At 37.8% G+C, this 25,661-nt stretch overlaps 1 protein-coding gene across 4 annotated transcripts in view; it reads left to right on the top strand.

Moving 5' to 3' along the window:
• Positions 1-667: 667 nt before the first annotated feature.
• The window catches only part of LOC126830306 (glycogenin-1), a 280,407-nt gene continuing 255,413 nt past the window's right edge, over positions 668-25,661 (top strand). For all 4 annotated transcript variants that reach the window (XM_050560685.2, XM_050560679.2, XM_050560693.2 and 1 more), the window contains exons 1-2: positions 668-824; positions 20,560-20,701. In XM_050560685.2, coding sequence (XP_050416642.1) covers positions 812-824; positions 20,560-20,701 — 155 coding nt within the window. In that variant the 5' untranslated portion in view covers positions 668-811. The remainder of the gene's footprint in view (positions 825-20,559; positions 20,702-25,661) is intronic.

Consider the following 25,661-nt stretch of genomic DNA (forward strand, 5'->3'; position numbering starts at 1 on the left):
AGAAATATTCGGCAGAATAGCCACTACACCAGACTAATTTTTTTGTCAGAATAGCTATCGCAGCAGAATTTTCTATAGATTATTCAGCAGAGCAGGAATTGTCGTTCTGCTTAAGGAATTAAACATTTTTGTTGGCAGGTCCGTCGCCATAGCTGGCAGTTCCGTCGCCATATTTCTCTGCTCTGAATAATGTCCAGAAAGCGACCTTCACCGATCATGTCAAGGCGTGGTTAGGCTTTTTAATTCCCGCCTACAAATACGTTAAAATGTCTGGTCATTTAGCTATTGGTAGCTCCACCCCTTTTTGTGTTTTTACTAGGTGCGATATAGCATCAACCAGTAGGAACAGGTCAGGGCGAGTACATTTTGTCGCTATTGAATTTTCGTACCGCTAGTACCTCCCGTGGTCGTAGAGACTTGAAATTTTCAGGATGTGTTAAGAGCTACTATTGATGATCAAACACTAGGACCACGGAAACCACTAGTGACTAGGTGTACCCAAGTGTAGTAGCACTTGAGATTTCTTTTATTATTAACAATAAATAGTCCTTTCTAAACTCAGCCTTCAAATAAAATGGGAGGGACTTAAACAAGAAAGAGGCGGGGCTTACAGCTGAGGCACAATCGTAAAAATCGGTCTCGCTTAGTAGGGTATATATTTCTCTCTCTAAAATCGTCACTTCCTTAGGCCAGATTATCCAAGCAGATGTAGTCTCCATTCTCTCCCTCTCTCTCTCTTTGTTGATGTCTGGGTATGCGAGACTAATTATTATTTCGCCGAAGGTTGAACTGTGCAAGAACTGGTGTTAGAATGGGAGATCGAGGTATTTATTTGACAAATTTCCATATCTCTAGTAGTGATTGTCACATCTGTCCCGCTCAGGCATTTTTGTTCTTTGCTGGTTTTCTAATTGGCTACCAAATGACATGCAGGAGGAATGTATAGCTTGTAGTAGTTGAGGCCTACTCCTAGCCCCCATGTAAGGTATGGTCGACTCAGCGTTCTTCAGGTCGAGGTCGTGTCATTAAAATATCAAGGATATATATATATTCTAGTCTCACTCTTGGCCTCTCTCTAGGAGATCCGACCAATTTTACCCAATAAATGCAAAATATTTTGAAGGGGGGGGGATAGGTTTGATTTCCTCAACCACCCCCCTGAGATATCAGCTTACCATAGGCCCTACTACATTTCCTGTGGCACGGCTCCAGACCGCAATTATCAACCGATTGCAATTAAACTTACAGATCATGATAACATTATCAATAATGATATCTCAGAGCACGCAAAGTTTTGGCCACTTCCAGTGAACGGTTTTGCAGATATCAGTTTACCATACATTTCATGTGGCATGACTAGAAATGGTTCCACTATGGCAATACTATTACTATATACCGGAAAACACCAAAAAACACCGGAAAACTACCGGAAAAAACATCATGTTATACTGAATACCGGAAAAACACTAAATACCGGAAAACACCCTAAATAAAAATACCGGAAAACACCCTAAATAGGTAACCTGGAGCCTTGTCCTCTGTGTGCGGGGGTTAGGGTCAAGGTTAATTAGGTTTTTCCGGTGTTTTTTTAGAGGACCAGGCTCCGGGTTACCTATGTAGGGTGTTTTCCGGTATTTAGTGTTTTTCCAATGTTTTCCGGTATTCAGTATAACATGGTGTTTTCCGGTTATTTTGCACTGTTTTCCGGTATATATATATAGTATTACCCGTTCAACTATTGATGTCTTCTGTCTTGCTCCAGCCACAGTAGTGGACCGTCCCAAGGCCTTCCTTTGAGAAAGTTTTGTAGTCAGTTGACTAAAAAAAGTTACTGATGAAAACAGGTGTAAATTTAATCTATTTACAACCCATTCAGCGTCTTCATATTTTAAAATATTTCTTAGTAACTTTCATCAACTCGTAGAAATAATCCATGCGAAGAGAATGTATGTGAAAATTAGTTTGTGATATTATTATTATTATTATTATTGTTCGATTTATATAGCGCTTCATTACACATGAGTGTTTCTAAGCGCATTCACAACAAAACAGTTCAAAAACATTTTTGAAATAAGTAGGTTTTTAAGTTAGTCTTAAAGCTCTGGATGGAAGAGGACTCTCTAAGAGTTTTTGGAAGATCATTCCACATTTTTGCTGCTTTGACGGAGAAAGCATATTCACCAGAACGCTTATTATATTTGGGGATCCTCAATATGCTACGATCACTTGAAGAACGAAGGTTGGATCGCTGGGGAGTATAGAAATCAAAGAGTTCTTTTAAATAACTGGGTGCGGTGTCAGAATAAATTGATTTAAACACATTCACAAGAGCTTTAAATTGAACCCTCGCTCGAACTGTTGCTGAGAAATAGGCAATTTTGCATGCATCATTTTTCACGTTTTTTTTTTTTACCATTTGATGCCTTCCTTTTATGCCAATTTTGACTAGGTCAAACCAATTTAACATTTTCACTGTCACTGGAAATGACATCATTTGGGCAAAAACTGTATTTTTAGCCTTAAAGTGATATTTTATTCAAATGATTCTTATTTGTAATGTTTTTCAAATTATGATATTTGATTCAAATCAATAAATAGAATAAACCCATACAGTCATACAGATATCTCAAAATGGTTTCTAACTTGTGCAGTTGCAATGAAATAGACGATTTTCTACATGTCACTTTTCATGGTTTTTGGTCCATAAAAGTGTCAATTATTATCCGATTTTCATAAAACTTTCACCGTGTGATGTCTTATGCCATTTATGATTTCATATAACTAATTTAACATATTCATTATCACCGGAAGTAATGTCATTTTGGCAAAAAATGAATTTTAGCCCTTAATTAAATTGAAGTGTGTTATATTTATTATTTGTTTAACATTATGATATTTGATTCCAATGGACATATAAATTGGATCAATACGATGATAGAGATGTCAAAAAATGGCTTCTAGCATCTTCCCTTGTCAAGAAATAACCAATTTTCTCAGGATCAGTTTTGAAGATTTTTTATCTTTTTTAATTTCGGTTTATGGATTCTAGGTTAATTATTTATTCAATTTTATTGTCTGATAGGTAGAAAACAAATTTCATATGTTTCGTGATGCAGATTCTCAACTTTTTAGTTACCTATAAAGATTTCTGTCGACAGCGGAAGTGACATAATTTTGCCAGAATTTACAATTTTGACCTGTCTTTTCGGAAGCAAATATTAATTTTTACAAATCTGAGAGATCAAGAAGAATGACCCTATGACAAGCGCAAAAAATGTTAAACTAAATTTTGTTAGTTTGAGTTCTATGTTTGCACCATTTCGATTTAAAGGTGAAAAAGGGGATAAATTTAAGCAATTTACAACCCAATTTTGAATAGGTCAAATCATTTTAAGTTTACACTGTCATCGGAAGTGACGTCATTTGAGCAAAAACTGTATTTTTAGCCTTCAAAACAAATATTTTATTCAAATGAGTCTGATTTGTAATGTTTTATAAAATTATGATATTTGATTCCTATCTGCAAATAGAATGAACCCATACGATCATACAGATACCACAAAATGGTTTCTAACTTCTACGGTTGCAGAGAAATAGATGATTTTCTACAAATCACTTTTCAAGGTTCTTGGTCTATAAAAGTGGCAATTATTATTTGATTTTCCTAAACTTTTCACCATGTGATGCCTTATGCTTTTTATGATTTCATGGAATTAATTCAACATTTTCATTATCACTGGAAGTAATGTCATTTTGGCAAAAACTGTATTTTTAGCCTTCAAAACAAACTTTTTTTTTCTTTTTTTGAAGTGAATTACATTTATTATTCTTTTAACATTATGATATTTGACTCCAATTGAATCAATACAATCATATAGATGTCCAAAAATTGCTTCTAGCATCTTCCCTTTTGTCAGGAACACTTTTTAAGATTTATTTTCGCCTTTTAATTTCTCATTTTATAACACGCCTGCAATGTTTATGTTGAAATCTGTTCCATTGTAGTAGTAGTATCCTGGTGTTTAACGTCTGCTTCCACATAAGTGATATCGCAGACAAGAAATAGGAGAGCCGAAGCTGCTTCCTGTTTTTAGAATATGATTTTGCAATCTTTCCATTTTCGGCCTTAGGCCATGGATTGGGTTTTGTGGGAAGTTCTTCCCTTTATTTAGTAAAAAAAACATATCGTTTGGTAGATGTTTTCTTCTGCTTCTGGATTGGTAGATGTCTTCGTTGTGGGATTAGTGTTTAGGTGCCAGACCCGTCTTATACGGTGACCTCCCCTTACTCCACAATCCCACTCTATGGGTTTGGTATCTGTTTCTTTTGCGGAATAGTGTTTAGGTCCCGAGTCTGTCTGACCGTAACTCCCCTTACTCCACTATCCTGCTAGTTAGGTAGATGTCATCTTTGTGGGATTTATGTTTAGGTGCCAGGCCCGTCTTATTGTGACCTCCCCTTACTCCACAATCCCACTCTATGGGTTTGGTATCTGTTTCTTTTGCGGAATAGTGTTTAGGTCCCGAGTCTGTCTGACCGTAACTCCCCTTACTCCACTATCCTGCTAGTTAGGTAGATGTCATCTTTGTGGGATTTATGTTTAGGTGCCAGGCCCGTCTTATTGTGACCTCCCCTTACTCCCCTATCCCACTCTGTAGGTTTGATGTCTATTTTTTGCCGGAATAGTGTTTAGATGCCGAGTCCGTCTGATCGTGACTCTCCCTTACTCCACTATCCTGCCAGTTTGGTATAAATCCCCTATGTAGTTTAGTGTTTAGATGCCGAGCCCGTCTAACCGTGGCCCCCTCTTACTTCACTATTCTACTTAGTCCAACTGTGTCCATTAGGGCGTGGATTTGTTCGAAGATTTGCAGTTTCAGATCTGGTCTCGGAAAGAGTAAGTTCTTAGTGTTGAATGGTATGTTGTTAGTCTCCATCATTCTCACTAGTTCCATTCTCTCCTCCTTGTATACCTGGCAGTCTACCAGGACATGGTCATGGTACATTCTTACCGCATTCACAGACGATGACTTGAAGTTTGTAGTCTCGCAGCCGCTCTTTCACCCTTAGTTTCGATATAAGTCTGCATATATCTCTTCTAGTGTGATTGATCGCTGTCTTCGTGTAGATTATGTCATCCAGTCGGAATCTGTATGTGTCAAGTTCATCGAGTTTTAATTCCCAGAATGAATTGACCTGTCTTTTAACCATACTGTAGATTTCCGTGGTGCTGTAGTCTATGGTGTGGAGTGGTGCTGTGTCCTTGAGACCTTCGTTGGCGAGTCGAAATGAAATGAAATGAAATGAAATGGGGTTTAACGTCCTACTGTTCTGCTCCTAACATGGGCTAATGAAGACGGGCATACGCCATACAGTGTGCTATGAGGGAAATTTTGCCCGGACAGCGGCACTACGGCCTACTCTTATATCGAATTCCAACTGCCAAGGGATCTTTTACGTGCACGCCAATGTGTACACGGGACCTCGGTTTTTCGTCCCATCCGAACGACTAGACAGCTTTCCTTGTCAGCCCCTCCGTCCTGCATCACTGACAAGGGAGAACCACGCCGGAAAATCTGGATGAACTTTCTCGGCCAATGCAGGGATCGAACACCCGACCTCCAGGCTAGCGAGCTAGCGTCTTACCCACTTAGCCACGTGATCCCCCGTTGGCGAGTCGATCTGCCTCCTCTAATGTTGATATGTGATGGAATCCACATGAGCTCTAATTTGCTTCCCTTCTCTAGGACCCTCTGGTACAGCTGCCTGATTTCCAAAATGACTTCTGGTCTTGAGTCTGAGTTGTCATTTTGGATTGAAATCAGACTGCTCAGAGTAGCTTGGAATGACGAACTTACTAGTCTTTTGATGGGAGATCCATGATATAGCGGCACAAATGGCCACAAGCTCTGTGGTGTACACCGAACAGTTATTGGGCAGTTTCCTGCTTATTCCCTGTTCCCCGTTTGGCAGATATATTCCAAACGAGCTTGTGGCCCTTTCAGGGTTGCGTGAGCCATCTGTGTACACATGGTCCCAGTCATCAGACGGCCAGTTGTCTTCCAGGTGTTCTAGTGAGAAAGCACGTGCAGCAGTGGGGTTGTTTTTCTTTTCGGTTTTCTGTAGTAGATCTAGATTGACCGGCGGTATAGGGAGCGTCCAAGGGGCGATTGCTGTGGGGTCGTGTTCATTTATCACGAGCTCCCCCAGTCGCAGTTCCTGCATTGTTTCCCTGATACCCTGGCCGAAGCTTTTCTTTCTAGGATCTCTCACATATCTTGTCTTTTGTAGACTGACAAAAGTAGGGGATCTTTCGCCCAGTTGCGAGATCTTGGCCCAATACCTTGTCGCTAGTTCTTTTCGTCTCTCTCCTAGTCCCAAGCCCTACGCCAGTCGCAATACGCAGAGCTTTGTGTATGAATTTTGGCGGGCAGTTCATGAAGGCCAAAGAGCCGTAGTCTAATACAGAGCGTATTTAGAGCACGATACACCATTAATGTAACTCTATTGGCACCCCATGTGCTACCTGTTATTTTCTCATTAACTTTAGGATTTTGGAGCATCTATCTACAGTCAAGTCGATGTGCGGTTTCCAGGTCAGCCTTCGGTCAAAGATTACGCCAAGGAACTTGGTTTGGTCTTTAAACTCGATGGTTTTCCCGTTCATACACAAGAGTCATTCTGCTTATCCCACTATCCCTGCTCACGAGCATACCGACCCTTTTCTTCTCTGAGACTTTAAATCCCCAGTCGTTTGCCCATGTCATGAATTTGTCTAAGGCCTTTTGCATGTTCTTTTGCAGTTCACAAAAGCCCCTCCCTTTCCTCCATATGGTACTGTCATCAGCAATTTTAGCTATGTCAGTTCTGGCATCGAGGTAGGACGATTTCTGTATGTCATTGATCATGATATTGAAGAGGGTGGGACTGATGACCGACCCCTGAGGCTTGCCATTTTCTAATGTTTGCACAGCACTCAGGAATCTACCAACATTCACCTGTATCCTTCTATCGCTCAGAAAGCTTTTGATCCACGGAAACATTATGCCCGTTATACCGATACGCCCCAACTTAAAGAGCAACCCGTCTAACCAAATCAAAAGCCTTGGTCAGATCTATGAACACGGCACATAACAGGCACATAACAGGCACATAACTTGCTGTAGTCTCACCAAGTGGTCCATTGTTGATCGTCCTTTCCTGAACCCGCTTTGATTTTCGTCGATCAGTAGGTTACTCTCCAGTTAGAACTGTAATCGGATGTTAACCATTGTCTCCAAGGTTTTGCATAGTGTGGATGTCAAGCTTACTGGTCGATAGGACTCGGCCTTTGTCCTCTCTTTCTCCGGTTTCAGTAGAGGGATGACGTTTGCTTTCCGCCATTATTTAGGTACCTCTCCTGACAGCCAGGATGTGTTGAAGAAGTTTAGTAGTGGCGTTTCTAGGCATATGTTTAAGCATTGAGTACTTTACTTTGTCCTCACCAGCAGCACTATCCTTCTTGAGGAAAGAGCCTTATTTAACCCTTGTCGGTGCACGTTGTGAGAATCACATATCGGGTATGAAGGGGTCCATATTGACCCCAGTTATAATTCAAAATTTGTACGTACAGATATATCTGAATTAAAAGACAGCGGTTTAGTTTTTATTTGCATTCATATTTGACAACTGAACCAGTGGCTGCCAGGTAGGATACGCCCACATTTTCGAGAGATGGATGGAGAACAAGCTAAAAAGAAAGTGATTTTTCCTACAATCAAGGGCCATAATTCAGGAAATTACAATTCGATATGCGGGAATATCGAAAGGAACCGAGATCTTTGGGTTATAAACTTAAATTTCAAGTTTCAACAAAATCGGATAAAAATTATGACCTCTATAGGGTCCACAAGTTAAAAACGCAATTTTTCGTACAATCAGGGGCCATAATTCAGGAAGTTACGGTCCGATATGCGCGAATATTGAAAGGAACCGAAATCTTTGGGTTATAAACTTACATTTCAAGTTTCAACAAAATCGGATTAAAATTGTGACCTCTATAGGTTCCACAACCTTGATATACCATATTTTTACACTATTTGAGAACGAACGGCGGCCATTTTGTCTGTCAATTTGGGCCGATTTTCACGAAATTCGAACTCAGCTATCCTTACGGTGTAACGGTGATATAATAATGAATTTTTTTTTAAATCGGATAAAAATTATGACCTCTATAGGGTCCACAAGCTAAAAACGCGATTTTTCGTACAATCAGGGGCCATAATTCAGGAAGTTACAGTCTGATATGCACAAATATCGAAAGAAACCGAGATCTTTGGGTTATAAACTTACATTTCAACTTTCATCAAAATTGGATAAAAATTGGGACCTCTATACTGTAGGGTCCACAACCTTGATATACCGTATTTTTGCGCTATTTGAGAACGAACGGCGGCCATTTTGTCTGTCAATTTTGGTCCGATCTTCACCAAATTTGAACTCGGTCTTCCTTAGGGTGTAACGGTGATATAATAATACGTTTTTTTAAATCGGATAAAAATTATGACCTCTATAGGGTCCACAAGCTAAAAACGCGATTTATAAACTAACATTTCAAGTTTCAACAAAATCGGATAAAAATTGTGACCTCTATAGGTTCCACAAGCTTAAAAACATGATTTTTCGTACAAACAGGGCCATAATCCATGAAGTTTCGATCCGATACATGCCAATATCGAAAGGAGCCGAGATCTTTTGGAGATAAACTTATATTTTAAGTTTTGTCAAAATCGGATAAGAATTGTGACCTGTAGAGTTTCCACAAACAATTGTGGACGGACGGACAGGGGCGACGACAATATACACTGTTGCCCAGGTATCGTTTTATCTTGTGTATCTGGCACTAATTTCTTTCACATTCGTTTAATATCCAATCTTTGTTTAAAAATTTGTAAAAACTGTTTAAAATCACCGTAAATCGTTTAATTTGTACTTCTGTCCAGTTTAAAGCTGACCATTCAATTTTGATAATGAGTGTCCAATTTACAAGTGTTTAATTTCTCAATCATTGTTAAAAAATAATCAACCCAATTGATTAATGATGTATAATGATTCATTTTTGAACAGTGATCAGGAAATTAAATACTTGTAAATTGGACACTCATTATCAAAATTAATCAGTCAGCTTTAAACTGGACACATGTACAAATTAGATGATTTTTGGTGATTTTAAACAATTTTTACGAATTTTAAACAAAGATTTGATATTAAACGAATGTTAAAGAAATTAGTGCTAGATACACAAGATTAAACGATACCTGGGTTACAGTGATACGTCCACATGAAAATGTGGGCGTATAAAAACAACTATATTATTATGCAAAAACAGTTTAGTGACATTTGGAAAAAGATTTAATAATTCTCACAAAATTGCTACTTTGTGTACTATGTGATAAAGAGGTTTAATGGCTATTACACGCTTGATACAAAAACCATTGAATATATGGAATTTATCATTTAATTTTTGGTATTTGTAACATGCAGGTGTTAAAAGAGAGAACACTCTGGCATACGCAATATGGTATCAGGCAGCAAACACATTAGGAAAATCCCTACTGTGAGTTGTTCCCTTCAAGCGTTGGGCCTGATTTGCATGTAACAGAAGTCTGCATGTGAGAAGAAGATGAATACCGAACTCTTCCCTACATGTAAAAATGTATAGGAGACAAAGTCACTAAATTTCAGAAAGCAGTGCCCAGTAGTTTTAACAAAACACTTTAAAACATGTGCATGGGGTCCACGGAGATTGAACATAATCAAAGTTTTCAGAATGCTGTTCTCAGTTAATGTGTAATTTTAATACATCATGTGTCTTGGAATTTGATGACTTTGTTAACTTTTGTTGTCTTATTTAATGATCATGTATGAGGGTATCTATTAAATTTGTAAATGGTTATTTATTGTTTATTTTTTTGAAGCAATTTTTGGTTTTAGTCTTGTGTTGTGCAATGCTTTGAAGTCTCATCTGAAACCGGAAGGGTTATGACGATATAGAATTCTAGTTTAACCGAGACTTGCCTTGGTTAAAATTGATGGTTGAACTGGATTCTATTGAGTAATAATTTCTACTCGGTGTACAATTATTCATAAATATTGTTAAATTTCGGCTAATTGTGCTCAATTTGTACATCTATTAAATTTCACTCTCACTGTTTAATTTTGATGACCAAGCGTCTAATTAACTAGTGTTTAGTTTCTCTCGACATGTGTTGAATTATAAGCGTCCCGTCTAATTAGCAAGACTGTTCAATAATTAGTTGAACCGTTCAATTTCCCGAGCCGTGATTTAAAAATTAGTCAAGGTGTCCAATTACGCAAGGTGTTAAATTTTGTTGTCTAACATCTAATTTCACGTGCGATGTTCAGATATAACGATGTGTTTAGTTGTTGGTCATCGTTCAGTTCTGCAGCACAATGTTGAAATACTGTAATTAGTGTTAGTTTTAATACTGACCTGTTGCGATACAGTGAAATATTATTTTTCAGGATTCATACGACGGCAGGTATCTGTAATGCCTGTCATTATCGGGTGATTATTTTTCAAGATCACTACGGTGAAACAGATGTTGGATTTTTAATGGCGACGGGACGGTTCCGAAGCAAAGCTTTCTTGAGATGCGCATACCGTTTCGTCCCCAATCATAAAGCGGGTATTTATACATCTATTTAAAACAGTATTTCCCACACTGACAACACATCCACGAATGATAAATCTCACGCATCTGATTTACGTGTGTACACGTCGACTCCCTACCCTGATTAAATCCTTTTGTTTAAATGTCTTCGCAATTAAGACTAACAGCATGGAGATTGCACCAATCATATATTACATAATATGGGATCTATAGAAAGCATTTTGGGTTGAAGGGTAGTGCGATTATCTCGGGCAATAAACACAGAAGGCTTGTAGAATTAATACACATGTGTCAGAAGCTAACAATATGTCTATTGTGTAAGACAAAACGTGAAAATAAACTAATTATTCGAACTCTTTATTTCTTTTTATTATTATTTAAGTTTAATTTTTGATAAGGAATGGGGATATCATAAATACGGGCCTCGGTGTAATTTTACATGCAAAATTAACGATATACTGCCACGATGTTATGAATGTTAAATATTTTCGTTTATATACATGTACTATTCAAAAAAAGTAGGGGATATTTGATTTTGGGGGCATAATACTAAAATATGCAAATGACTACGAAAAAAGTCACTATAGAACCTAACAGAAGAAACATTTCCAGTTACATGTGACGCCCAAACGCACCAATAGCTACCGCATGGAATGCAGGTGATGCTTGGGATCATCATGGGGGTCCAACCCAAGATTTGCACGACTCTGACTTTGAATGTTACAGTCATTGTGGCATTGAATTCCAGGGTGGAAACATCAGTTTAATTGTTTTAGTGACCAGAAAACAAATTTTGATATGCGTCGGCTTACCTAAAATGAAAGGTTACGTGCCCTTGGCATGCTACAGATCGGCACAACACAGGCGGTTGTGGCGCGGACGATGAATGTTTCTCAGTCTGTCATAAGCAGGCTATGGTCCAGATACCGTGATACACAATCTGTACAGGACAGACCACGCTCAGGTCGACCAAGGGCGACAACTCAAGCCCAGGACCGATTTATCCGTACCTTGGCCTTGAGAAATCGTGTCATCACAGCAAATCAGATCAGCGCTCGTCTTCAAACAGACACTGGTGTGAGAGTGAGTGGCCAGACGATTCGGAATCGACTGCATAGGGGTCACCTTCGCGCCCGACGTCCTCGCGTGATCCCTTGTTTGAGAGATCATCACATTCAGGCAAGACGTCGTTGGTGTAGGGATCGTCAACACTGGGATAATCGACGCTGGAGCAATGTGATGTTTTCAGATGAGTCAAGGTTCACTGTTGATTTTTTGGACAGACGTAGGAGGGTGTGGCGTCGTCGAAACGAGCGCTTCCAAGACGTTAACGTCATCAGACATGATCGATTTGGGGGTGGTTCTGTTATGGTGTGGGGAGGCATCACTGTTGCTGGAAGAACGGCTTTACATGTTGTTGCAGGGCGTGTTACAGGCCAGTACTACCGGGACAACATCTTGGCAGTCCATGTTGTGCCGTTCGCACGACGTCATGGCCGCCGTTTCATCTTCCAGGATGACAACGCAAGATGTCACAGGGCCAGGATCGTTACAGGTTACCTCCAACAACAGAACATCACCACATTACCTTGGCCAGCACTGAGTCCCGACCTCTCCCCCATCGAGCATGTCTGGGACATGCTTGGACAGAGGTTACGTCAACGTCAACAACGTCCTGCCAATGTCCAAGAACTTGCTGCTGCGTTGCAACAGGAATGGGACAATCTGGACCAAAATGACCTTAGACGTCTCATTAGGAGTATGCCACGTCGGATCAATGCTTGTTTGGCAAACAGAGGAGGATTTACCCGTTACTGACTTGGTTGTGATGCTGTGGTAACTTTGCTGTTTGACCCCGGGTATCATTTTACCCTTATAATGGTCAGTCTGTGCCTTACTTAGTCTAACGATCATTTGGAATAAATCGATGAATGTGAACTTCATTTCATTTTGTCATTTGTTTCTTCGTCAGTTTCATTAGGTGACTTTAATAACACTTAAAAATCAAATATCCCCTACTTTTTTTGAATAGTATAATACGGACGTGTTAGTCCACGTTGTATAGTGAGAACACGCGTGTTCACATATTCTGCACGATATATATGCGGTTATATTTCCAAACAGTCATGTAAAGCTGCATGTCTAGAACACGTATGCATAAGTCTATACATGTATTATACAGTTTAGATATTTATGCTGTGTTCAAATTGTTTTGTATATTTACTGTATTTAGGGTGTATAGTTAAGAATTACTCATGAATTACGGCAAAGATAGACTTTTAAATTGCAAACTATAAAGGTATTTTGGTTATCGGTCTTACAAATAGAAATAAGACATAATTAGAACTTGCAACGGGATTCGAAAGCGCTTTCAAGTCAGACGTAAGCTCGTACTTACCGTAAAAATGAACTGAATGCAACACAAGTCTCCAATGTAAGAGAATATTAGTTAATTATAACCGCTATCAAATCCACACAAAAATCCAAGGCACTCGTTTTATTTTAGAAAAGAATAACTGTATTTCAACCGAAGAGCCTATTCCACATGAACCCCAAATCAATGATGAACTGTCAACTTGTTATGTGGTCATTCACGTGCAGATTGGTTTGAATAACAGAAATGTCCCGGTTATTGCACATAGCCACTTTGTTTATCTAAAAGGGGCTCCGGCGCACTTTAAAGAATTATTTTTGACCCAATATTAACCGTTGTCATTTTTTTAAAATCATGAGATAAAGTCAATCAACAAACAATACGGGTCTACTTTATTACAAAAATATTGGTGAACTTATCATTTTGTTAAAAATCATAACGCTAATCAACAAACAATATTATTGTTCTTTATTACAAAAACATCGATGAACTAATCTCTGTTGTTGTGGCGAGCCAAGCTAGTTGATTATTAGGTAAATAAAACAATATAAACAACCAATGAGTAAAACTGATTTATTCCAATCAATTTATATACGAGTCAAGTATTACCCTAACCGTGTACGAGTTTGCTTTTGAACGGGTTAACTCACACCCTTTCAACTTGAAAATTCCAAATACAAACTGCTTACCGTATTCATGCCATAGACACTAATATCCTAATTTAAAAAAACATTCCGTTTCCAATAATTATCAGACACAAATATTAATTCTGATTGTTTTATCCATCAACATACAGAGTAAACACATCTATCAACCAGATCTTATGAATTCGAGCCTCTTCAATAGTTATAAAGCACATCAAACAGTGTAGAATAAATTGTCTAACAGAAAATCATGCTTTATAAGTTGTTAAAGGGGCGTGGGGCTATTTAAGGAATGACGTTTGTGCACAATGCAATGAAATAATTACTACCGGTGTAAGGAATTATTTTGACAGAATATTTCAACTGCAAATATCATGACTAAACATCAGTTTGTTCAGAAGACGCTCTGCACCGATTTTAAAAAATTAAACAATCCCACATATCCACACTTCTAAAAACAGGAGTTTTACCGTAAGACAGTAATGAAAATTACTTGTTACAAATTGGTATTACATGTAACGGATGGAGTGGGGGTCCGGCCAAATCGCGACGAATAACTTCTTAGTTAGTCATATTGTAAGTGTAACTGTGTTTTCTTTATTTTGACATTCTGCTAAATTAGAAACCATTTGAGTAATAAATGCAGGTTATTGAATCGACTAAAGCTACATGTAAAATCACAAATACATCGACATCTCTTTTCAAAATTTGTAATTATTACTACTGACAATTAACAATAAAAGTCATATTGTCCACACAACTACAGCAAGGTAACAGTTTGTTGTTAATTTAAAGGGGCGTCTACGTTCTGTCAATCAGTTTCTTTTCATGTTACGTGTCATTTCTCATTATGGAACTTTGATTGACAGTATGCATCAACCAGACTCTTTGGTGCCCAAATGAAAAAGTCAGCAAGGTATTATCGGACTGATATACGTGTCCATGGTATTCAGCAATCGTTCAAGCAGAAAATGAACCAAGAATCTTTTACAATTAACAATGCTGATTGTTTGTTAGCCATTTTCTACATTTCTTCCAAGTTGAAACTATATGCTTCAAGACTTTTGCACGAAGCTAAAATTATTGTCACAGGTAAATGCCAAAACTTCTAACGAAGACATTAATTCCAAAGAGCTATTTCTGCCTAGAAAGTATGGCAGCACGAACTCAGTAAAATTTTAAGATTGGCGTTGCCATTCAGTCTGAAGAACAGTTCCGTTCGTCTTTTTAATTCCACCTTACTTGTTGTTCTGTAACCCCTAATCTAAAATGCTCTTTCAATCTCATCTAGGGAGGATGGTTTTCCGCGATCTTGGAAAAACAGCAGAAAATGCGGAATTCACATTGTGAAATGGATTCCCCGAAAATCACGGAATCGTCTGAAAATGAAATTTATTCTGTGTAAAAATCATGAAATTTATTCTGTGTAAAAATCATGAAATTTATTCTGTGTAAAAATCATGTAAAAATCATGAAATTTATTCTGTGTAAAAATCATGAAATTTATTCTGTGTAAAAATCATGAAATTTATTCTGTGTAAAAATCATGAAATTTATTCTGTGTAATTTTGTGTAAAAATCATGAAATTTTATCAAATAAGCCATTTACAAAGAATTTTTAAACAAAAACTCACATAGTCCAAGTCCGAACAGATGAAGTGAGTTCTAAACAAACTGGGTCAAGTAATAATGAAGAAACATTTCATAAATAAATGAGCAGTCAAGTGGTAAAAGTGAAATATCCAAAGAAAATATTTTAATGTCATCTAAATCAAACTTGTTTTTTCCCAAAAATTATTACAATTCCTACCAAAACTATCAAAGTAGCCGTAGGTAAGTTTCTTGTCTCTCGAGTTGAGAGTACATGCAGATCATAAATAATCTTAGAGGTCATGACATCGATGTCACACTTTTGAAAGCCTTTCATTGGCTTAAACTCCGAATGAGGAATTGAGTTGTCGACTGCTAAAACGGCGAGAAGATCAATCTCCATCATGCAAATTACAGCTGAAAATCCGGCTAAACGATTTCAAAACCATTTTTATGAAGATGGCAGTATTATGTTTTGTAAATTTTGTTCACACAGCATGGATTATATACACAGTAATAGGGTGAAGGATCATATTGAATCAAAGAAATATCAATCGGCCATGATGGATTCAGTAATACCCATGTCTTACTGTGAAATGGAAAAAAATGGAATTGACTAAAATCTGAAATGGAATTTGCCCATATCTGAAGTGGAAAATCATCATCCCTACTCATCTAATATAGTACATGCCACAAAAACATCGAATTAACTTATTTATGATATCCCCATTCTTTATTAAAAATTAAACTTAAATATATGATACAATTCCTTTTTATACGCCCACATTGAAATGTGGTCGTATATTATCGTCACCCCCGTCCGTCCGGCGTCCACAATTGCTTGTGGATGCTCTAGAGGCTAAAGTTAATATCCGATTGACTTTAAATTTATACACAGTGTTTAAGGTCATGAGCAGGGCTCACACTGGCTTTCAATTTTTTTCCGCCAAAATAGATGAATAGTTTTATGTAAAACAATGATGATATTTTTTTTCCGCCAACTTGAACATTTATCCGCCAAAAATATATAATAAAAAAAATCACATATTGTAATAGCATAAAACAATTTTATTTCTTGTGCATTCTTAAACATTCTTAAATCATGAACAGGACATTTCTCATGGCTGATAATATAGCTTCTTTTGATTTGGACACCGATTTCTCTCTGGCCTTAGCCATGTCATTGCCATTTTCAATAATCATTACCGCTGCTTTGTGGCTAGATGGACCTGAAATATAAACATTATATTTAATACTTGGTCATCACTGACAGGATTGATATTATTGAGTCGTAGATATTCTGTAACAGGAATGTTATTGAGTCAAGGATATTCTCATATAAAATCATTCACATAAATTCATCAACATAAAATCAGCTTACCTTTTGCAGATAGATGAGTGTCTATACTTTCTTTCTTCAGAACATTACACCCAGAGATGTAAAACTATCTTCACATATTGAACAAAACATTTTCTGCGTGTATACGTCAAATCTCTGCTAAGGATTGCCAAATTTCCAGTTTTCTTTGAATTTTCGTTTCGCGTGGACAATAGGCCTATTGTTGATTTCGGGTACCTTCATGGAATCAGCATCTGAATCATTAATCGTTGTGTCAATTTCATTTCGTCTAGAGGAGCCAACGTAAGACAGTTTACTCACTCCAAAATCGTCGCTATTCAACTCACTCTTTCGTTTTCGACCCATGGTGATAATATAATTTGAAATAATAATGTCCAATTAGCCACGCTGTTATATTTATACATGTCGTATGAAGCCACATACAGTCAACAAAATTCAACTATCAAATCTCTTTGAAAAGAGTTGTTGGGTAATGATCGGCCATTTTGATTACTCCCCTTTGTTTTAATCACGCAACATCAAATAGTCACCGCTAATCTATTTGTTAGGGTTAATTAATATGACGACTAAAGACAAGATAAAGGCTTTATTATCGGCAATTAACAATTAGTTGAAACCGCTAATCCCAGACAATTGTTTGATATTACTCATGACACGTTCGGGATTATCAGCAAGTTGATTGATTTATAGTATACCGCTATGGTTAAATCAAGGATAAATACGATTTGAATTTTAAGGATTTTTTTTCGCCAATTCTAAAAAAGAATCGCCAGTACCCCTAAACTTTATCGCCAAAAACAAAATTTAATCGCCACTTTCGTAATTTTATCGCAAATTGCGAATTTGGCGACCGACAGTGTGAGCCCTGGTCATGAGACGAAAAAGCCTATTGATTTTCAGCGATTTCCGATAATTACTGCCAGAGTTATGGCCCTTGATCGCTTCAAAAAATCTTATGCACGCTCTATACGTCAAAGTTAATATCCGATTGATCACTTTGAAAAATCTTGTGGACGCTCTAGAGGCTAAAGTTAATATCCGATTGAGTTTTAATTTATACACAGTGTTTAAGGTCATGAGACGAAGAAGTTTATTCATTTTCAGTGATTTTCGATAATTACTGCCAGAGTTATGGCCCTTGATCACTTCAAAAAATCTTGTAAATGCTCTAGAGGCTAAAGTTAATATCCGATTGACTTTAAATTTATACATAGTGTTTAAGGTCATTAGACGAAGAAGCTTATTGATTTTCAGCGATTTCTGATAATTACTTGCAGAGTTATGGCCCTTGATCACTTTGAAAAATCTTGTGGACGCTCTAGAGGCTAAAGTTAATATCCGATTGAATTTAAATTTATACACAGTGTTTAAGATCATGAGACGAAGAAGTTTATTCATTTTCAGCGATTTTTGATAATTACTGCCAGAGTTATGGCCCTTGATCACTTCAAAAAATCTTGTAAATGCTCTAGAGGCTAAAGTTAATATCCGATTGACTTTAAATTGATACAGAGTGTTTGAGGTCATGACCTGAAGAATCATATTGATTTACAACGATTTCCGATAATTACTGCCAAAGTTATCGCCCTTGATCACTTTTAAAAACCTTGTGACCCTCTAGAAGCTAAAGTTATCATCCGATTGACTTCAGATTCATACACAGAGTGTAAGGTCTTGAGACAAACAAGTATATTGATTTTCAATGAATTTTTATGACTTGAACAGCTAAATCCATGATGTTAAAAGTTTCCTATACTAAACGTTAGCATGGGGCAAAACTTTATAAAAACCAAACAAATTCAATGGTTTTCTGATAATTACTTAATGAGTTGTTACTCCTAATCAGATTTTAATGTGTTATAAATGTTTCATTACCGAAAAAAGTAAAAATATGTCAACTCTTATTGACTGCCCGGACGAGTTAGCTGCTGTGGGCGTATGTTTCGTTGCCTGGCAACCTATCTTTAAATTGGCTTTCTCTGAAATAAAGTTTGGCAAAGTTATGCGTTACATATAAGCATGAAATGTATTTAGTAGGTTTTATTTGATCTTCAGCGAAAAAGGGTCCTCGTTTTATAATAATAAAAAGGAAATAAAGAGTTTGAATTATTAGTTTATTTTCACGTTTTGTCTTACACAATAGACATATTTTTAGCTTCTGACACATGTGTATTAATTCTACAAGCCTTCTGTGTTTATTGCCCGAGATAATCGCACTACCCTTCAACCCAAAATGCTTTCTATAGATCCCATATTATGTAATGTATGATTGGTGCAATATCCATGCTGTTAGTCTTAATTGCGAAGACATTTATCACCTCGGTGGAAGCGGACGTAAAATGCAACTAACCAACAACAACAACTAAACAAAAGGATTTAATCAGGATAGGGAGTCGAATTGTACACACGTAAATCAGATGCGTGAGATTTATCATTCGTGGATGTGTTGTCAGTGTTGGAAATACTGTTTTAAATGGATATATAAATACACATTTTATGATTGTGGACAAAACGGTATGTGTATCTCAAGAAAGCTTTGCTTCGGAACCGTCCCGTCGCCATTAAAAATCCAACATCTGTTTCACCGTAGTGATCTTGAAAAATAATCCCCGGATAATAACAGGCATTACAGATACCTGCCGTCGTATGAATCCTGAAAAATAATATTTCACTGTATCGCAACAGGTCAGTACTAAAACTAACACTTAATACAGTATTTCAACATTGTGCTGCAAAACTGAACGATGACCAACAACTAAACTCATCGTAATATCTTAACATCGCACGTGAAATTAGATGTTTGACAACAAAATTTAACACCTTGCGTAATTGGACACCTTGACTAATTTTTAATCACGGCTCGGGAAATTGAACGGTCCAACTAATTATTGAACAGTCTTGCTAATTAGACGGGAAGCTTATAATTCAACACGTGTCGAGAAACTAAACACTAGTTAATTAGACGCTTGGTAATCAGAATTAAACATAGAAGTACAAATTGAGCACAATTAGCCGAAATTTAACAATATTTATGAATAAATGTATACTGAGTAGAAGTTAGGGCTATTTACGCAAGATTAAACGGTACCAAGGTTACAGTGTCCACTGATGGTGATATCGCAGACAGTCGGATGAAACCGCAGTAAACCAACATGGTTGTGAAGGCGCCCCTAACTCCAAGCCACATCCTCTCACACCAGGAATCGAAGCCACGACTGCAAGCCAGAGGTGATCAGCCTGCTGGAGCTTGAAGCACGACATTCTACACCACTAGGCCATCCCAATCCCCCTGTTGTGGAACTTCTAGAGGTCACAATGTTTAAATCCTAAAGATCTTGGCTCCTTTTGATATTTATGCATGTCGGACCGTAACAACCAGGATTATGGCCCCTATGACTTGTTCTCTGTCCATCTTTTGCAAAATGGGGGGTATCTTGCTTGGCAACCGCATGTTATACTCTACATTAAAAGGTATATTGCCTTATCTCCTGTTTGTAAGTAGTCCACAAATTCTACATTAACATTTTTATACGGTACATATTAACATTAGTGAGCCAAAGATTGAATTTCTGGTAATAACTTCTAACAGTAGCATACGTGTATTGATTGCCCCTGATCTATTTCCAGAATCTTTTGAACAACAATATAAGTTATCATCCAAATCTGATTGAAATTGATATGCTTTAGATTAGTGAAATGATGAAGCCTATTTAATTTCAAGACCCCCCCCCCCCCACTCCCATGCCCCTCCACCTCACCTGCCCCCATCTACTGGAATTCTACACAGATACACATTTTCAGATAAAATAAATTGTCATCAGATGTAGTAACTACCAGCAGGATATTGACCTGATCTGGTTCTAAGGATTAGAGAGCAACAGTGGGCTGGGTTAATAAACTCAATTTATTATATTTCAGCGGAAAGGGAGGCATTTGTTACGTTAGCTACAAATGACACATATGCCTTAGGATGTCTGGTATTAGGAAATTCTTTACGTCGAACCAGTACTAAACGAAAAATAGTAGTAATGGTCACAAGTGGTGTCACGTCATCTATGAGGTAACTTTTATACTCCCACATTTTCATGTGAATAAAAATAAAGAGAGAGGACTCCAAAACCATATGAATAACATAAACTTTGAGATCCAAGTCATAATAAACTTGATACAATGTTTTTGTGATACCTATGACTTTGTTTTAATATGCCCACATTTTCATGTGGATGTATATATTGTCGTCATCCCTGTCCGTTCGTTCACATTTTGTTTATGGACACTCTACAGGTCACAATTTTTATACATATATTGTTGTCGGCCCTGTCCACCCGGATGTGTGTTCAGATTTTGTTTGTGGACACTCTACAGGTCACAATTTCTATTCGATTTTGACGAAACTTGAAATACAGGTTTATAATATCTCAAAGTTCTCAGTTCCATTCGATATTAGCATGTATCAGTCTGTAACTTCTTGGATTATGGCCCCTGATTGTACGAAAAATCATGTTTTTAGCTTGTCACTCTAGAGGTCACATTTTTTATCCGATTTTGATGAAACTTGAAATACATGTTTATATCCCAAATATTTTGGTTCCTTTCAATATTCGAGGTGTTGGATGGCTGAATGGTTAACATGTGCACGTTGGATCAGAAGGTCTTGTTATTGAGTTAAGTGGCATGGTTTCGATTCTCCACTTGTAGTTTTATGTGACAAGAAGTAGGGTCACCTGTCCAACCTCGTGGGTTTTCTCCGGTTCCTCTGGTTTCCTCCCAATGCTAAAGTGAATTATTGAAATAAAATTGAACCATATGTTATTCCCAACATGACCTAGTTTGTGTCAAGTGGATGTTAAACCCCATTTCTTTCTTTCGATATTCGTGCATATCAGAGCGTAACTTCCTCTATTATGATCAGTTATTGTATGAAAAATCGTGTTATTAGTTTGTGGACCCTCTAGAGGTCACAATTTTTATCTGATTCTAAAAGCCGTTGAGTTCAAATTTTGTGAAAATCGGACCGAAACTGCCCAACAAATTGACTGCTCCTTGTACGCAAATAGTGTAAAAGTATGTAATAACAAGGTTGTAGACCGTCCAGAGCAGGACTTCCACTAAGAAATTTTCACTGTCGGGTCATTTTTGATAGGGGGTGGGGGGGTGGATGGCTAGATGGTTAGTGTGTGCGCGCTGTATCATAAAGTCTGTCATTGTGTCAACTGGCGTGGTTTCGATTCCCCGGTTGTACGTGGCAAGGAGTAGGGTCGCCTCCGGTTTCCTCCCACTGCTAAAGACCCCTGCGCTCAAGCGAATTATTGAAATAAAATTAAACCACACATTAGTCCCCAAATGACCTAGTTTGTGTCGAGTGGACGTTAAGCCCCATTTCTCTCTCTCTCTCATTTTTGATAACGCAAATTGAATTTAGATATCATGTTTTTATACGCCCACATTTTCATGTGGACGTATTATGCCGTCGCCCCTGTCCGTCCACAATTGTTTGTGGACTCTCTACAGGTCACAATTCTTATCCGATTTCGACGAAACTTGAAATATAGGTTTATCCCCAAAAGATCTCGGCTGCTTTCGATATTGGCATGTATCGGATCGAAACTTCATGGATTATGGCCCCTGTTTGTACGAAAAGTCACGTTTTTAGCTTGTGGACCCTATAGAGGTCACAATTTTTATCCGATTTTGTTGAAACTTGAAATGTAAGTTTATAACCCAAAGATCTCAGTTCCTTTCGATATTTGCGCATATCGGACAGTAACTTCCTGAATTATGGCTCCTGATTGTACGAAAAATCACGTTTTTAGCTTGTGGACCCTATAGAAGTCATAATTTTTATCCGATTTAAAAAAACGTTCTATTATATCACCGTTACACCCTAAGGATGACTGAGTTCGAATTTCGTGAAAATCGGCCCAAAATTGACAGACAAAATGGCCGCCATTCAATCCCAAATAGCGTAAGAATATGGTATATCAAGGTTGTGGACCCTATAGGGGTCACAATTTTTATCCGATTTTGTTGAAACTTGAAATGTAAGTTTATAACCCAAAGATCTCGGTTCCTTTCAATATTTGAATTATGGCCCCTGATTGTACGAAAAATCCGATTTAAAAAACCGTATTATTATATTACCGTTCCACCCTAAGGACAGTTGAGTTTGAATTTTGTGAAAATCGCCCCAAAATTGACAGACAAAATGGCCACCGTTCGTTCTCAAATAGCGTAAAAATATGGTATATCAAGGTTGTGGACCCTATAGGGGTCACAATTTTCATGTGGACGTATTATGCCGTCGCCCCTGTCCGTCCACAATTGTTTGTGGACTCTCTACAGGTCACAATTCTTATCCGATTTCGACGAAACTTGAAATATAGGTTTATCCCCAAAAGATCTCGGCTGCTTTCGATATTGGCATGTATCGGATCGAAACTTCATGGATTATGGCCCCTGTTTGTACGAAAAATCACGTTTTTAGCTTGTGGACCCTATATAGAGGTCATAATTTTTATCCGATTTTGTTGAAACTTGAAATGTAAGTTGATAACACAAAGATCTCAGTTCCTTTCGATATATGCGCACATCGAATTGTAATTTCCTGAATTATGGCCCTTGATTGTAGGAAAAATCACTTTCTTGTTAGCTTGTTCTCTATCCATCTCTCGAAAATGTGGGCGTATCCTGCCTGGCAGCCGCTAGTTTATTTAGGGTAGGGTATCTGAATTCACGTGTCCTCCGGTTTCCTCCCACTGCTAAAGACCCCCTACGTGCAAGCTAATTAATGAAATAAAATTGAACCATGTGTTAGTCCCGAAATGACCTAGTTTGAATGACCTAGTTTGTGTCGAGTGGATGTTAAAAACCCATGTCTCTCTCTCTCTCGCTTTTATTTCCACAATTGCCACAAGAAAGTAATTACTGTTAGTTGGATTCGAAGAGCAGTACTTCCTATCTGATTGGGGGTTGGATGGCTTAGTGGTTAGCACGTGCGCGCTGTATCATTAAGTCTGTCATTGAGTCAACTGGCGTGGTTTCGAATCCCCAGTTGTACGTGACAAGGAGTAGGGTTGCCTGTCCAACCTCGTGGGTTTTCTCCGGGTCCTCCGGTTTCCTCCCACTGCTAAAGACCCCTACGCGCAAGCGAATTATTGAAATAAAATTAAAAACCATTTGTTAATCCCGAAATGACCTAGTTTGTGTCGAGTGGACGTTAAACCCCATTTCTCTCTCTCTCTCCTATCTGATTGCCTTTTTTCGAAGATCATAATTATCTAGTTTACATTGAAATGTGGTCGTATATTGTCGTCGCCCCCGTCCGTCTGTCCGGCATCCACAATTGCTTGTGGACGCTCTAGAGGCTATGGTTTGGGGTTCTTTTTGTGCACATGGACGTTCTCCTCTTGTTGTTGTCCAAGGTACTTAAATGCTGTCCAGTACAGGGATCAGATTTTGCAACCTGTTCTTCTTCCGTTCATGCAGAGACATGGGCCTGGACTAATTTTTCAACAAGACAATGCTTGACCCCATACAGCAATTGCTACCCAGAATTTTTTAAGAAATGCCGGTGTCCAAGTCCTGGATTGACCGTCGCTTAGCCCCGACCTTAATCCTATTGAACACATCTGGGACGAACTGGGTCGACGTGTTCGTCAGCAAGTGAATCCACCACTGACGTTGCAGGACCTTCAACATGCTCTTGCTGAGCAGTGGCGACGTCTTCCTCGGGTAGTGTTTACAAATGTTCTGAGATCCATGAGAAGAGGTTGTGTGGCAGTACGAGACGCTAGAGGAGGCCACAACCGTTACTAAACACTTTATTCCGTTTTTTCTCCAAGTTTGTGAATTTCATTTTGGGGGGTACTGTGACATCACGAACGTTATCAATGTCAAGGACTTTCGGCGAGACGTATTCTTGCTTTCTTTTGATGTCAAGGTCATCTGTGCACAACATAACACTAAAATAGTTGCCTTAAACCAAATATTAAAAATCTAGTCCCAAAAATCCTGAATGTCAAGTTTTTAATTTGGCTGAGTATACGTGTCCATGGTATTCAGCAATCGTTCAAGCAGGAAATGAACCAAGAATGTTTTACAATCAACAATGCTGATTGTTTGTTAGCCATTTTCTAACATTTCTTCCAAGTTGAAACTATATGCTTCACGATTTTTGCACGAAGCTAAAATTATTGTCACAGGTAAATGCCAAAAATTAATTCCAAAGAGCTATTTCTGCCTAAAAAGTATGGCAGCACAAACTCAGTAAAATTTTAAGATTGGCGTCGCCATTCAGTCTGAAGAACAGTTCCGTTCGTCTTTTTAATTCCACCTTAATTGTTGTTCTGTAACCCCTAATCTAAAATGCCCTTTTGATCTCCTCTGATATAGTACATGCCACAAAAACATCGAATTAACTTATTTATGATATCCCCATTCTTTATTAAAAATTAAACTTAAATGTATGATACAATTCCTTATTAAATTGGCTTTCTCTGAAATAATGTTTGGCAAAGTTATGCGTTAAATATAAGCATGAAATGTATTTAGTAGGTTTTATTTGATCTTCAGCGAAACAGGGTCGTCGTTCTATAATAATAAAAAGAAATAAAGAGTTCGAATTATTAGTTTATTTTCACGTTTTGTCTTACACAATAGACATATTGTTAGCTTCTGACACATGTGTATTAATTCTACAAGCCTTCTGTGTTTATTACCCGAGATAATCGCACTACCCTTCAACAAATAATACTTTCTATCGATCCCATATTATGTAATATATGATTGGTGCAATATGCATGCTGTTAGCCTTTAAACAAAAGGATTTAATCAGGGTAGGGAGTCGACGTGTACACACGTAAATCAGATGCGTGAGATTTATCATTCGTGGCTGTCTTGTCAGTGTGGGAAATACTGTTTTAAATGGATATATAAATACAAATTTTATGATTGTGGACGAAACGGTATGTGCATCTCAAGAAAGCTTTGCTTCGGAACCGTCCCGTCGCCATTAAAAATCC

The sequence above is a fragment of the Patella vulgata genome, chromosome 1 (genome assembly GCF_932274485.2).
Source record: "Patella vulgata chromosome 1, xgPatVulg1.2, whole genome shotgun sequence".
In the NCBI taxonomy this organism is placed as follows: Eukaryota; Metazoa; Mollusca; class Gastropoda; family Patellidae; genus Patella; species Patella vulgata.